Source organism: Carassius auratus, chromosome 27 (assembly GCF_003368295.1).
Source record: "Carassius auratus strain Wakin chromosome 27, ASM336829v1, whole genome shotgun sequence".
Taxonomy (NCBI): Eukaryota; Metazoa; Chordata; class Actinopteri; order Cypriniformes; family Cyprinidae; genus Carassius; species Carassius auratus.
The window spans coordinates 13804486-13820150 of record NC_039269.1 but is presented as its reverse complement, the minus strand read 5'-3'; the positions used below and the strand labels follow the sequence as shown (position 1 = coordinate 13820150).

The 15665-nt window shown below is 39.4% G+C and overlaps 2 protein-coding genes across 2 annotated transcripts in view; one reads left to right on the top strand and one right to left on the bottom strand.

Annotated features, from left to right (window-relative positions):
* The window catches only part of LOC113045563 (zinc finger SWIM domain-containing protein 5-like), a 41374-nt gene extending 36554 nt beyond the window's left edge, over positions 1 to 4820 (top strand). The window contains exons 11-14 of the mRNA XM_026205993.1: positions 102 to 259; positions 361 to 524; positions 790 to 871; positions 1281 to 4820. Of these exons, the coding sequence (XP_026061778.1) occupies positions 102 to 259; positions 361 to 524; positions 790 to 871; positions 1281 to 2143 (1267 nt within the window). The 3' untranslated portion in view covers positions 2144 to 4820. The remainder of the gene's footprint in view (positions 1 to 101; positions 260 to 360; positions 525 to 789; positions 872 to 1280) is intronic.
* A 4849-nt stretch (positions 4821 to 9669) lies between these two features.
* Positions 9670 to 15444, bottom strand: LOC113045562 (uroporphyrinogen decarboxylase). The gene is made up of 10 exons (XM_026205992.1): positions 15300 to 15444; positions 14063 to 14175; positions 13895 to 13974; positions 13749 to 13811; positions 13464 to 13661; positions 12669 to 12830; positions 12411 to 12548; positions 11689 to 11789; positions 10850 to 10916; positions 9670 to 10460 (listed from the first exon to the last, which is right to left on the bottom strand). The coding sequence occupies exons 1-10, from the start codon at positions 15320 to 15322 to the stop codon at positions 10296 to 10298; spliced, it is 1110 nt and encodes a 369-aa protein (XP_026061777.1). The 5' UTR covers positions 15323 to 15444; the 3' UTR covers positions 9670 to 10295.
* Between the last annotated feature and the right edge of the window lie 221 nt (positions 15445 to 15665).

Below are 15665 nucleotides of genomic sequence, written 5' to 3'. Positions count from 1 at the left end.
AAGTGTTAAGCATATATATATATATAGCAGTTTTGTTATGGGCTATGTGAATGACTAGAGTCTTATATGTGACTAACCCAGAATAATCCTGTTTGCTGCAGGCTTCCAGTGCTGGAGTCCACGGCTCCTTCGGGTGACGTAGGACACCCTCACCATGGCATCTCCATAGTGCCCAGCAGATATCCACGCTGGTTCACACTGGGCCACCTGGAGTCTCAGCAGTGTGAACTGGCCTCCACCATGCTTACTGCTGCTAAGGGTGAGTGCTCCACACTCGGAAGTCATCTGAGGTTCACTTTAAACAAACTTGTATGTGCTGTGCCAGTGTTTAGCTAAAGAGAAGTCTGTGTTGTGTCTTAGGTGACATGTTGAGATTGCGGACTGTTTTGGAGGCCATTCAGAAGCACATCCACTCCTCTTCCCTCATCTTCAAACTGGCCCAGGATGCCTTTAAGATCGCTACTCCTGCAGATAACCCTCCTGACATCACACTGCTCAATGTAGCACTGGAGCTCGGCCTTCAGGTAAATCTAACTGGATCCTTATGTGGTGTCTGGTTTATTTTGCTCATCAGTGAGTGTGTTCACATGCGAGATCCTACACCAAGTATGCATGTTGTACAGATTCAGTACTAGTGTGAAATATCATTACAGTTTGAACCTTTTATTTTTTCATTTTAGATAATGGCCTTGTTTTGAATAGTTTTCGGTGTTTTTATGTACACTGTGTGTATTAGTTCCAGTACACTAATCTTTTGTGTGTCTAATGCAATATGACATTTCTCTGCAGGTGATGAGGATGACTCTTTCCACACTCAACTGGAGGCGGCGGGAGATGGTTCGTTGGTTAGTCACATGTGCTACTGAAGTCGGTCTGTATCAATCTGATTTCTTTTATTATTATTTTTTTCCTGCCAGGTTTAAATGCAAAGCCATTTCATTAAGACACTGACATGCACTTTAATAGTTTTGTCTTTTTAAAATGTCCTGTAAACCCTGCAGTTTGACTGAAATCCATTTTGTCTAACTCAAACTAACTGACCTAAATAATGCGACTGTAGCTCAGCTTTGTCCAACATGTATGCACATTAATCGGACTACAGTTGAGTTCTGCGCATTCTCCAACTGACAACCAATGTGTATTTAATCCTTTAAACACTCGATTGTTTCCCTGATATTGGAGATAAGTTGAATGGCTTGGTTAGATTATCGTGTGGTTTCTAAATGCATGTAGAAGCACAAGCAAAACTTGTTCTGATTGATTCTTTTGTCTCATCGCAGGTCTGAGAGCTTTGGTTAGCATATTGCAGAGCTGGTACACTCTCTTCACCCCCACCGAAGCGACCAGCATAGTGGCCGCCACAGTGATGTCCCACAACACCATCCTGCGTCTGAGCCTTGACTACCCACAGCGGGAGGAGCTCGCCAGCTGCGCGCGCACCCTGGCCCTGCAGTGCGCCATGAAGGACCCCCAAAACTGCGCCCTGTCCGCCCTCACCCTCTGCGAGAAGGACCACATTGCCTTCGAGACGGCTTACCAGATAGTCATCGACGCCGCCTCCACGGGCATGACCTACTCTCAGCTCTTCACCATCGCCCGCTACATGGAGCACCGCGGCTACCCCCTTCGAGCCTTCAAACTGGCGTCTCTTGCCATGACCCACTTGAACCTGGCCTACAACCAAGACACGCATCCGGCCATCAACGACGTGCTGTGGGCTTGTGCTCTCAGCCACTCGCTGGGCAAGAACGAGCTGGCTGCCATCATCCCTCTGGTGGTCAAGAGCGTTCACTGCGCCACGGTGCTCTCGGACATTTTGCGGCGCTGCACAATGACGGCCCCCGGCCTGGCCGGCATCCCTGGCAGACGTAACTCGGGCAAGCTTATGAGCACTGACAAAGCCCCGTTGAGACAGCTACTGGACGCCACCATCAGCGCCTACATCAACACCACCCACTCCCGCCTCACGCACATCAGCCCGCGCCACTACGGAGAGTTCATCGAGTTCCTTAGTAAGGCACGCGAGACCTTCCTTTTGGCCCAAGACGGCCACATTCAGTTCGCCCAGTTTATAGACAACCTCAAACAGATCTATAAGGGCAAGAAGAAACTCATGATGTTGGTACGGGAACGTTTCGGTTGATTGCGGGGAACTCGTTCGCTTTTTTCACTCCTCCGTTTATTTAAGGCATTATTTTATCCTTCCTTTTGTTTTGTTTTTTGGTCACCTTTGGTGAAATTTTAAGTTTCGTTCATTTGTTTTCATCTCGTTTTTTTTTTTTATTATTGCGAACAATTTCTGTTCACTAAGTTATTCTACCAGGTCGAACCTGTGGAGGGAGAACAACAACTGTAATTAAGACCATTTATGTTTTTGTTTTGGTTCATTCTTGATTTCGTTTTAATCAAGATATTGTGATAAAAATGTAAAAGTGGCACATAAAGAGAAACCAAATGATTATAGTGGTAAATTTGGAGCGTGGGGGAGGTGTTTGGTCGGTTTTGGAAGGGGCTTGAACACTCAGATCAAAACAGTCATTCCTGAAACACTCGCACACAGTGTTATTTTCATACCTCAGTCGTATTTTACAGATCAGCTTTAACTCTCTCTCTCTCTTTCTGGAAAAGGCCTGATTTTAAGAGTGAGACGGGCACACCACCTCAAACTTACACTCTGCCGAACCTCCCAACCACGACTCGAGCGAGCCACAAGACGTGAGCCCTCCCCTCTCTCCTGTGTTTGTTTCTATCGGCTGGCTCATCTTATTCTCTGTTGGAAAATTCAGCGCTCGGTCCTTCCATTGCTGAGCTTGAATGAAACCGAGATATTTACCCATCAACATCAGCCATATATGTTTCTCTGTTACCTCTCAGTGGAAAAACGAAAACAGAAACAAAAAGACTTGTGAGATTGAGTAGCAGTAATAATATATATGTACTAGCACTTCATTAAATTCCATCCCCTACATGACGCATTCGGATCAGCAGTTACTTACTGTGTACAAATTAGGTGAAATGTATAGATGCATTGGACAAAAACAGCTATATTGGCAGAGCGAGGAATTAGCTGGCTTTAAACTGTACCGTAATATCTTCCACATTCCATGACCTCCGCCCTCCACAAGTGCCCCAGAGGATCCGAACACTTAGAATGCACTCCGCGGCTTCCATCTGAAGGAAAACGAGAAAAGAGATGCTCAACTCCGTTCTCAGGGAATCACTTAAAGAAACAAAACAGAAAAAAAAAAAAATAGTAGCATAAGCATTTAAGATATTGTAAATATGAAAGTGTCAATTCAAAAAATTGTAAAGTTATAATTATTTATGATAACTGTATGTTTTTCTTTTGGGATACTTGAATCTGTTGGGCTGGGAATGTGACGACCGTATGAGGAAAGACTTCAGAAACATTTCTCAGGTGCTCCTGTGTACATTTCTGACTTACTGTTTTATTTGTATCCTCTTTTATTTCGTTTTTTTGTAATACATTTTTTTTGCAAGAGGAAGCATGTAAAGAAGAAGAAAGGAGGGGACAAATGTTTATGAACAGACTATGCAGAACCACTTCACGGTTTGCCCTCTTCACCCCGATCTTCCTCCGTCTTTTCTCCTTGTTTGGCTCGGGGGTGGGGGCGCTCTCCCAAAATTCAACTGTTTGTATCTTGTAAGTAAAGTAATCTGCACGAGCTTCGAGTTTGGATGGTCTTTGCCTTTGATCGATGTACAACTCTTTACTTTGAAGCCTTATAGTCTTCTCTGAAAGCACTGCATGTGTTTCAGGACATTGTGTTGCCAATGTCAGTGGAGTACAGCACAGAGAAAACGGACCTACACCTTCGACTGGCCCGAACAAGGATGAAGGGCATCTGCTATTCTGTTCTCCTTCGCTTCGATTATCTTGTATTGGGGCTTTTGAGGGCAGTAAGGTCTGTTTTGAGGTTGCGACTTACCATTGCCTAATCGAGACTTTGACGGATGCTTCATTAATGGCTAAATCTTGAGGAGATTTCTCTGTGTTGTTGGTTTAAGGTTGGTCACTTTCATTTAAATGGTTTGCTGGTTTCCACTTTTGGTTCATTTTGTTCACAGAGGTTTTATTTTCTTTTTCTTTAGAGTTCATAATAGTTGCCTCAGCTGTGGCATACTCGAACAGCAAGGTGTTAGTCACGTTATGCAGCCATTGTTCCTCAACCGCTCTGTCGGGGAGCTCAGTGGATGGACCTGAGAGAAAGTCACAGATTAGGGAATTTACTTTTTATATATATATATATATATATATATATATAATCACATCTTCAGAATGATAATAGTGCTGCCTGTTTGATTATAAAAAAATAATTAAAAAATATTACAAAAACAAACAAAAAAAGTAAAAAAAAGAGAGCATTTTCTGTAGCTAACTAGTTGGTCCAATGGCATTACAAAAAGAGAATAACCTCCTCTGGCTTTTGATTTCTCTCTTCCATACTCTTAAGTGTCTGTATGTGTTAACTGTACCAGTGTTTTGATCTGTCCCTAGAGTTTAGAAGGAAAAAAATAATCGCTGGTAGAGATTGTTCACTAGTTCATCTACTGTTTGATTTTGTTTCGTTTTAATTTAAGGGAAAGTGTTTGTCGCCTCTTTGTGCTACTGAATTATAAAAAGGTATCCAGTATTTGTTGCCACAAAAGTATAGTTCATCAACACTTTTTGTTTGTGCAACCTCTTGAGCTAATGTCTATAAACAAAAATTTATTACTATTTATGTAATGCTACTACCATTTTATATGATTTGTGTTGAATTTCAGTGCTTTTCTATGAATAAAGTGTGAGACACGTCTTTGCCTCTTTTTAAACTGAATATTATATACAGCTAGATCAAGTCCATCTTTTATTCCTGATGTATTTTTCTCTTAGAGTTTATTATTATTTTTTTTTTTATTTTAATTTGTTACAGTCCAGTGATACCACATAGTTGTGTGTAGATGATAAACCCATTATATGAACCCCTTGCAATATCATTTACAGGTACTAGGACTGCAAATACATAGAAATTGATCAAAAGTGACAGCCATTTTCATATATATATATATATATATATATATATATATATATAGATATATATATATATATATATATATATATAAAAAATGATTTCAAACAAATGCTGTTCTTTTAAACTTTATTTTAAATCAAAGAAAAAAAATATAGCAGTTTTCACCAAGAAAAAAAAAAATGTTAAGCAGTACAACTGTTTTCTACATTGACATTAATAACAAATTTCTTGAGCACCAAATCAGCATATCTTAATTATTTCCGAAGGATCATGTGACACTGAAGACTGGGGTAATGGATTTGTCATAATAGGAAATATATTCAACTGGAAAACAGTTATTTTATAATGCAATAATGTTTATGATATTTATTATATTATTTACGATAGAAAAAAAAAGAATTATAGTGTGCGTAGGAGATTTTTTAAATCCCTTCCCCCAGAACATAAATACTGAGAAAACAAACTTCAGACGAATAAGCATTAAAAAGTTTCAAACGCCTGATCTGTATGCTAATCTCCAGTTTTTGTTTCACGAGTTCAGAAATCTCACTACAGTTAGCCAAAAAAGCTTGATACCACCACACATCTTGTCCAGACTACATCTCCAGCTCTCCTCCTGTCTCCTCTTTAGAAACTCAGCGTCTGAATCACAATAAACTCCAGCAAAACCTCGTGTCAGAGTGATCGACTGTGTTAGAGATGCAGTCGACAGGAACAATGCTCTTTGGGCCTGCTTATACAAACTATCCCATCCATCAGGGTCCCTCACAGCTGCTGCTCTTCATTGTGTCTTGGACCCGGTGCAGCCCCGCGCTCTTGTGAGGACCACTGAGTAAGTGTTTGTCAAGCATGGCAGTGCTGCCGGCTGAAATATGGATGGGGTTGGCTCTGTTAAGACAGGCTGCAAAGAGAAGGCATTTCCTTAGCTCAGTGATTTAGCAGAAGTGACACGCCAGGAAAAGAGACGAGTAATTGGCTTTCCCCACCTTGCTGTGAGCTTCCAGCGCGGGCTGAGCCTGTCAGATTGGAGCGAGGAGTAGGTGTTGGGCTTGGTGGGGGAAAACAAGCGTTGTTTATAAGTGTAACAATGTTACGGAGGCTTTTCTTTAATTAGAACCCAGCCCATCATGAGAAGGAGGACGTCTAAACGTAGTCATGGCGCACACGAGCCTGTCAGGCAACTCTGAGAACTGTTGTGCTTCTGGGCAGGTTTGTGCAGTGAGAGGAAGCTTTGTCCTTTGCACCCTGCATGGCAGGTTCTGCTGTCAGCGTAATCACATATTGTGTTCATAGGGGAGCTGATTTGCAGAGCTTTGTTCTGCTGCTCTGATTTTCCCAGAATCCCTCTGTAATTGGGGTGTCGGAAGACTGGGTAAGGAGGGGTGGGGCAGCTTGGGACTTTTTTTAGGTGGGAGGTGGGGTGGGCTGAGTGGGAACGGAGAGCTGTAGTGGATTACGGAAGGAGGAACATATCTGGAGAGGAACAGAATGAAAGAGCAAGCCGAACAGCTGCGAAGTGTGTAATTGGTTGCACTTTTTTAATATGAAGTACATCGTTTATTAATCTAGGTTTATGGAAATCTAAGAATATACTCATTGTTAATGAGTTCATTGTTAATTCATGTTCGCAATACAGCGGTTAATGTAAAATTATACAAATTACTTCCAGTCCTCGAATTTGCTTGGCTGAGCGGAGTTCCAAGAATCCAAAAGCACTGGTTTTCTCTTCAATAAGACGGGAAAATAGTGAGAGACTGATAACGGCAGTCGGAGAGGATTATGTCAAATACTCCCACAGCCAGAAACACCTACTGATGTTGACTAGTTTTTTGTTATTTGATGCAAATGTAATACCAAGTAAGCCTGTAGGGTTATAAATGCATCAGTGGTTCTGTGGTTGTGAAGGTATGAGAGTACTTTTTGTGCTCAAAGAAAACCAAAATAACTTTATTCAACAATTTCTCTTCCCAGCTGTGTCCGTCTGTGTTCTGATGGAGAACACAGATTCGCTGCGCCTTGTTTACAAGCAGAGGAATGCACAGGTCATAGTAGCCTACTCTCCTGAACTCATGGCAAAGACTCAGAAGAGAAGAAAATGTTGAATAACATTATTTTTATTTTTTTTTATTTTTTTTTGCACACAAAAAAGTATTCTCACAGCCTCACGAAATTAAGGTTGAACCACTTATGTCACATAATATTAATATTACACATTTGGCACTCAATTTAGCAATTTTAAAAATGACAGTTTATATTTATTTTTATATGTCAATTCCTCACCCTCATGTCGTTTCAAACCAGTAAGACAAATTAATATATTTTTGATGAAATCCGATAGTTTTCTGATCCATAAACAACAATGGTCTGGTTGAACCACTGATTTCACAAGGAATATGTTGTCATTCTTGGTACCTTTCTGGACCTTGTGGTAGTTCAGTTGTTGTCTATGGAAGATCAGAAAGCTGTCGGATTTCATTAAAAATACCACAATTTGTGTTCCAAAGGTCTTACGGGTTTGGAATGACATGAGGGTGACAATTTTAATGTTTGGGTCAAGTATCCCTTTAGTATTTGGGTGCAATATCCCTTTAACAACTGCATAGTTAAGTATAAATGCATTTGAATGTATTATATTCACATGTATATTAAAGTATGGTAGTTTACATTTTATTTATACAATTATATCATATCTTCTGTTGTTTCTTCTGTGTGTACATTTTGTGAAATCATTCTAACAGTATCCCGTATAGGCCATGCTCAGAGAGTAGGCAGCGGTGACTGTGGATTTAGCGTGTAGCTGTCAGTCAAAACACAGCATGTTTGCACATTACAGACTGTCAGAAAATGTCTTGGTGGGGATCTGTTTCTGCAGATTATGATATGCCATTAGTGGTAACAAATGTTCTCGAGTGAGTCATTGCATTATTCACTCACTCAAGCATTAGGATCAGTACACCGAGTGACACACATTTGGGAACGTCGTTTGAGGGTGAAATATTTCCCCATGCAGATTTTGCAAAGGATTCAAGTCACACATTTGCAGCAATGACCAATAGAAACCATTGTTGCCAAGTCTGTGGTTTTCCCGTGGAATCGGGCTAAATTAACACTAGCTGTGGGTTGTTTTTCATGTCCGGAGGTTTAAGTGTCCCCGATAATATGATATTGAGCCCCTAAAATGATTATTTAAACAGGGGAACCCAGACAAAAACATATATATTACCCCCGGAAAGCAGGAATATATTTTTACCAGGTGAACCACCTTGAAACACAATTCGGCTAGTTTTGAGTAGCAATTGTGCGGGTTTTGTTGTGAAAACCTAGCAACACTGATAGAAACCTGCTTGTATTGAGTAAGTTGTGCTTCATACATTGCTTTAAATAATGGACCTTAATGCCCAACAATAATTCACTCACATGATCAAACTTTGGTTTTGTGAACATGGCATTTTAGGAAAAGCAGCCTAGAATACACACCTTTTTAAAGATCAATCATTTCAATTTTTCAAGTTGGACTTCACCATCCTGACAACGACTTGAAATCAGTACCCAAAAATTCTAATCAATCTTAGGCCAAGCCCCCCAAAACCCTCCTATCTGATAAAGCCGTGATAGCGCCAGGACCTGACAAATGATGTACAGCCTGCTGTCTTCAGGAACATATTGGAATTTCAGGCCTGCTGATTTGCTGAGAGATTGAGCCCAAACCCACACTTTCATCCCCCTTGTGGCTTCCTAAAGGAGACCTTGGGGAATTCAGTTTTTTTTTTTTAGTGGATTCATTGTTGCAATTAAAAATAATGCCAGGAGCCCCTTGAGGTATCACAGAATAAGTGTGTGCACGTGTGTGTATGCGCTTGTGCCTCACTAGGAAAAGAGCCCAGCCCCCCCAATCACAGCTGTGCTCCATGGACACAAACTGGCGGCGAGTGACAGGGGCTTCAAAACCCAACAACACTAATCAGCAAATTGATTACAGGACATTTCTTTTTTTCAGCGGGGCTTACAGCACCTAACACACAATCAAGGCCAGACATTCCCAGCACTGCCAACACCGAGCACCGGTAGATGAGGGTAAAAGAGGGCTGCAGCTGCCTACATTTCACACTGAATGACCGTATGCAAGTGTGGAAAAGCATCCATCATGCTGTTTCAATTTACAGTCCGTGGTAGCTTGTAAAACAGACAGTAAACAACTTTAACCGAAAATGAATCAGTAATCATTCTGTTATGCTAACGGATGACACATTCACAAGCTGGTATCAAAACTCTGCCATTTCATGTACACAAACGGGTTTCAGACAGCACTCATACAAATGAAAAATGTATAGCAATTCCAATAAATCCTTGTTTTGAAGTTCAAGGTTCTTCAAAACATCACATGATGTGTTGCTGGGGAATCCCACTCCCACCCTCCCAAAAACAAAAAAAACAACTGGATTTAAGGATTTTCTTACCCAGGGTGCTTATTCCTCGTTTGGTATTACGTCCTCTGGGATTAACATTTCTAATACTAAATGTGAAACGCAGTAAGAGAGACAGTAATCATAGATCAAGAGAGTGAACCCCCCCCCACCGAAAGACTAGAAAAACAAAACAAAGGGACTAGAAAAAAAATGGATGCACGTGATTTAGGTATGCAACATTCACCTCGGAGAAATTCCCCTGAGGGGTGTTTGTCTTAAAAGGATCACTCTTTATTTTGCGTCATATAAAACAGCCATTGATATGTACACACATTCTCGGAGGTTCATTAGCGTCAGTCACAATTCCAGTCAAGACAGTCTCAGCCCAGATGTTCCTATGGCACTGCGTTAAAAACAAACCACACAGCGCTTCGGATTTAATCAGATTTCATCCATCCACATTCTTCTGTGATCGTACAGTGCATCGGCTCTAATGAAAACACATCAATCCAACCGAGAAAGACGCGTTCCGACTGAAAATTATATTAAAGATTAGATGGATTAGAGTGGAGCCATTATTAAAAGTAGGTTATTTAGTCTTAAATACTATATAATCATTGAGATGAGTTGAGAGCAGGCGAATCTCTCAAAAGATTGTCAGGAAATATCTGGGTCACATTTCACCACAAAATCATTAGGAGGAAAAAAAAGAAATTAATTATTAACTAATTAATTATTAAATGAAAGTTAATTATTCAAATCAAAAAGTATATTATATATTTAACAATACGGTGTGAAATAAAAAGAAGTAGTTTCTCCTGTGCTTCAGGTCTTCTGATGGCAGATTAGAGTTTTATTTGCGGTTGAGGAGCTGGCGAGAGTGGGTGTGAACGGCCTCTACGAACGCGCCCACATTTTCTGGGTCCATATCGGGGTACAGACCGTGACCCAGATTAGCGATGTAGCCCTTGGTGCCAAAGCCCTCCAACATCCTCTTCACGATCTCTGATATTCGCTCCTGATCACACATTAATGAAGAGAAGTGTTTGAGTTGGATATCATACATCAGGTCAAAATCTATGAGCTAAACATAACCCCCATAACTTCTAAAATGATAGTGGAAAAAAATAATTGAGACAATGATATGAAAGCCATGCTTGTAATGAACGAGCAATGAAAGCCAAAGACAGCTCTGCGTGGAAAACAGCTGCTCTTACGGCTCATATTTCCAGCCGGGCCTAAATTTGTAAAAGCAAAATGACCTCTTTATTTTGAAATGGACTAAGCAGAAGTAAAGTAATGCTTTTGAAGCACAAACACTTCTACAGCGTAGTGATGCAGAGAACTGCTTGGGTTTCAGAGGAGCAATGATTCTGTCACGAGTTGTTTTGATGTTTCTTTCCTCACCTTTGTGGCGTATAGAGCGCAGGGATCCATGTTGCCTTGCAAACTAACTTTTCCTCCAGTCCTGACACTGAAAAACACAAACACACACATATATACATACATTATATAAGTTCTTACACTGAGAAATATTCAATCATCACAGTTTCTCATGATCTTAAAAAAAAAAAAAAAGCCAAAAGTTACTTTGAATATAACTGGTTCTCTTTACAAAACTACATTTTGAATCAATTAATTATTATAAATTTTTATTCAGAAATAGATTAATTGAATTAATTGATTAAAGTGTAAAAGAAGAGCAGGCACTATTTAACTGCTAATTAGGATAGCAACTATAAATAATTCAATAATTCCATTTGTTGATGACTATTATATTATTTTAATTTTTTTTGTATTATTTTTGCTATTTAATTTTTTTGTACAGCACTGTGTTCAGTTAGTATTGTGTACAAATACATTCAGTAAAAGAAAATCCGTTTAAAAAAAAGTGACGCTTGATCATTTACGACAGTGATCCTAAAAACAGGGCGAAAGAATAAAAAAGAAAATGATATAATGAGCCAGCCAAAGCCCTGATCTCACTCCAACTGTGACACTATTTGAAATATGAAGTACTGTATAACAAACCTGACCAATCTGGAGCAAATCTGCCTGAAAGAAGAGGCCAAAAATCACACCTACACAACTCTTTGAAATAATACGATCAAGGAACAAAACTGCAGTAAAGGATCTTAAAGCGAGACTTGTTTAGAAGTGTGAATACCTTTGCAAGGTGCTGTATGAATATAAGACTGATATCAGAAAAACAAACATTAATGCTGCATCACATGTCAGTGACTGACCGTGCTGAACGTGGATCTATGGTCCAGTCGAGACCCACCACTTCATAACCAGACTCCGAGAGGTCCTCAAGCCCATAGTGTCCATCTTTAGCAAAAACAATCTGAACATGAAACAGAAAAGACAACAGATCTAGAGGAGCTGAGCGATCACTGAAGGAGAGTCTCAGTGGAAACTTTCACAAAACTTGATCTGATACTGACAACTAGTGGCAAATCATGTTATCACAAGTGTGCAGGAGACAAACATTTAAAATGTAAAATTATAATTAAACTTTACATATTACTTATGCACAATGCACTTTTCTTAATGATGTCACTATTGATGCAGATTGTATGATCTTTGAATAATATCAGATTTTAAATGCATAATATGTAAAATGTACCTGAAGTATACTTGCAATGGTTCCACTTTAGAGTGCACCATAGAATATACCAAGTATATCTTTGACTGTCCAATTTAGCAGACTTTAATCATACCAGTTTAGTATGCTAAAAGTAAATTGCAGGACATTTTTTTAAGTACATAACTATACAACTTTGTAATTTGTAGTGTACTTAGCATTAAATAAATGTATTTCATTTACATTTAAGTGTATTTATTTTTCACTGGTGATGTTTCTGACCTTGGGATAAATCACGTATGTTGCGGTTTTCCACATTTCAATCACATATTAATAAAGTTAAGTGTGACTTCGTAAATCAAGATTAAACTGTCTATTTACCATAGGCACGTTGTCCAAACCAGATTCTTTGATCCGGTCTTTAACACGGCGAGCAATGTCTCTCAGGTATGGCAGAGAGAACTCTTTAAACTCCACTGGACCCAAACAACCAGTGTGAGACTCGAAAACCTGCAGAGCCTAAAAGGAAATGAGTGAAAATTGACTTTATATTACATACATTCTGTGTCCAAAAAAACAACAGCAACAAGATTTTTAAAGCATTTTCCCCCGCGACCTCAATTCACTCGTTCTCTTCACCTGAGCTCCAGCTTGCACTTGTCCGAGCAGATACTCCACGATGACGTCTGTCAGCTGGCTCAGGAGTTTGTGGCTGGCCTCTGGATACCTGTAGAGCCAGCGTTTAGCCTTGGAGTGCGTCACGGAGCCTCCTCCTTCAATCATGTAGGACATCAGAGTCCACTGCCATTCAGAAGAGATACAAAAGATGAAGATGAGACCGTTGATTTCAGGAATTTGACAATACAGTAAATAGATGAAATACTATTACAATTTAAAATAGCCATTTTATTTTTGAATATATTGTAAAATAGAACTTATTTCTATGATGGCAAATCAGAATTTTCAGCATCATTACTCCAGTCTTCACGCTCACATAATTCTTCAGAAATTACTGTAATATGCTGATTTGGTGCTCAAGAAACATTTCATATTATTAACCATATTAAATAGGCATTTATTTATTTTGTGGAAACCATTATACATATTTGCCAAGATTATTTGATAAACACAAAGTTCAACAGGACAGCATTTATCTGAAATAAAAATCTGATTTAATGCATTCTTGCTGAACTAAGGTAATAAATAAATACAATATCTTCCTGCCCCTAAACTGAAGTGTGAATAGATCATAATTTAAACAATCAGCTTTGCAAAACAACCATATCGTTAGTTACTGTCAAACATCTAAATATTTGCTTCTATTTAGGTTCCGAAGAAATACTAAACAATTTATCTTTTGATTTGTTATCCCCAAACATCTTGTGCATTTTCAGTCTCTTTAGACACGTGAGGATTGTAGCGTGGTTTTCTCACCGGAGCTCCAGTGAAGCCGATGAGAGGAACTTTCCCCTCTATTCTGTGTCGTGTCAGTGTGATGGCTTTAAACACGTAGTCGAGTTCAGATGACACGTCCACTTTAGTCTTTAGTCTCTGCAGATCTTCAGGCTCCTTCAGTGGTTCTGGGAATGTGGGGCCTTTTCCTGGACACATCTGAACCTCCATTCCCATGGCCTGCTCAAACATATTGGATATAGAAATAGACATAATATTCTTGGGTAATTCGGTAAATTAGAAGTCAAATTATGACCCTTGGTTCACCTGAGGGACCACCAAGATGTCAGAGAAGATGATGGCAGCATCAAATGGGAATCGTCTGAGTGGCTAAAACAGAGAATTGAGAGAGTGTTGAAACTCACGGTGTTATAAGAAGCTAGGTAAGAATGAAGGTGTTCAGCGGTGCTGACCTGTAGAGTAAGCTCACAGCAAGCTTCAGGAGAGCGGCATGTCTCAAAGAAATCCTTCCCTGCCCTCGATTCCCTGAACTCTGTAAACAGAGCCACAGAGATGCTAGTTAGTAAATACACTGCATATGCTGAATAAAAAAGAACAGATCACATAGGATGGGTACCTACCTGGCAGATAGCGGCCAGCCTGTCTCATACACCACACTGGAATGTGCTCAAGCTCTTCTCCTCGAGCCGCTCTCAGAAACGTGTCGTTCTTCAGCTCTGGGAAGTCTTTGGGGCTGGGATGGATAACAGCCATCAAAATCTCTCAATGACATTACTTTACACTCATTTCCATGCATCTTTTGTACTCCGAAGGCCCTCCCTTTGCTCGAGATGATCAGGTTTCACAGATGTGTTAAGCAGCAAGTGAAGAGAGTAGATAAGGGCTTTTGAGATCAGGGGACTAACGGTTGACTCTTTCTTCACAGCTTGATAAGCATTTGTGCAGAGAGAGCCACAAAAAACACACACCCTGTTGTCTCCATTACAAAGCCATGCAGATAAACACTAGCATTCAAAGGCTGTCAGTGGCCAGTATGATTTTTTTTTCTTTGTTTGTTTTGTTTTTTGAAAGAATTAAGTACTTTAAGTAAAACTCTATTCTTTAAATAATCTGTAAAAATGTTTGCACAATAAGCATTTGGCAGTTTTCAACTGTGATGATAAAAACGTTTGAACAGTAGTGTATGTCATTTGTATTGAAATGTAAATATATAATTATATAAATAGACAAATCGAGTATGAGTGCTCATAAAACCTTTTAGCAATTATTTGTGACCCTGGATCAACTTTAAAGGCAATTTGCTAAATATTCAGATTTTTTTGCACCTTCCAGATTCCAGATTTTCAACAAGTTGTATTGTCCAAATATTTTCCTCCTAATAAACCATACATCAATGGTAACATCAAAACTGTTTTTGTGTTCCAGTGTCACATCTGAAAATGATACACTGTATTACTATATTATCAATACTGAGATGCTCTTTGGATATAAAATATTAGAACATATTTTGTGATATAATTAAAGACATTTATCATTAACATTATTATTATTGCAATTCATCATTTTCTTCTTTTTTTTATTATCGGACACTTAGATTAGACAGCTGAGGAATAGGAGTTTCCCACAGTTTACGGTAACTAAACTGCATATGTAACGTTACTTTTCCTCACAATAGCTACTACCTACGTATGTATAATCGATAGGTGCTTTATAAACTAAAGTATTTTAACACAGATGCCTGTCGTATTAAATAATTCAGAATTAGACAATTCATTTTTCTTGTCAGGGAGTTGATCTCGTTCTACAACAAAACATAATGACATTATTATAACACGCATTCATTCATCATTAACTCACAGAATCAGACTGTCCTTATCCATCGTTGGCAGAGTCAAAGAAGTGTCAAGGAAGAGTTGAATGAGAGTTTGCAGACTTGACGAGCTGTTTTGATCTGTCTCTAGCGACGTCACGCCTCCAATCTGAAGGGCGCGGACATCTTGAATTGGTCACATGAGCATAAATGGGCGGGAATTACAGAGGACGGGTATTAAAGGGATAGTTCAGCCAAAAATGAAAACAATGGAATCATTTACTCGCCCTTAAGTTGTTACTAACCTGTATTGATTTAATTTTTCTGCTGAACTCAAGTTTCTGGTCCCTATTTTTTTCTCCATACAATGATGGCTCAATGACAGATGCCCAAGTGGCTACCAGCAGCTGTTT

Bases quoted from the DNA above. Each gene is read 5' to 3' on its own strand.
- LOC113045562 (XM_026205992.1), bottom strand. From the start codon at position 15,322: ATGGATAAGGACAGTCTGATTCT. The intron at 12,831-13,463 runs GTGAGAAAACCA...TCTGAATGGCAG, and splicing joins TCGGCTTCACTGGAGCTCCG to TGGACTCTGATGTCCTACAT. The intron at 10,917-11,688 runs GTCAGTCACTGA...TGTGTTTTTCAG, and splicing joins ATAGATCCACGTTCAGCACG to TGTCAGGACTGGAGGAAAAG.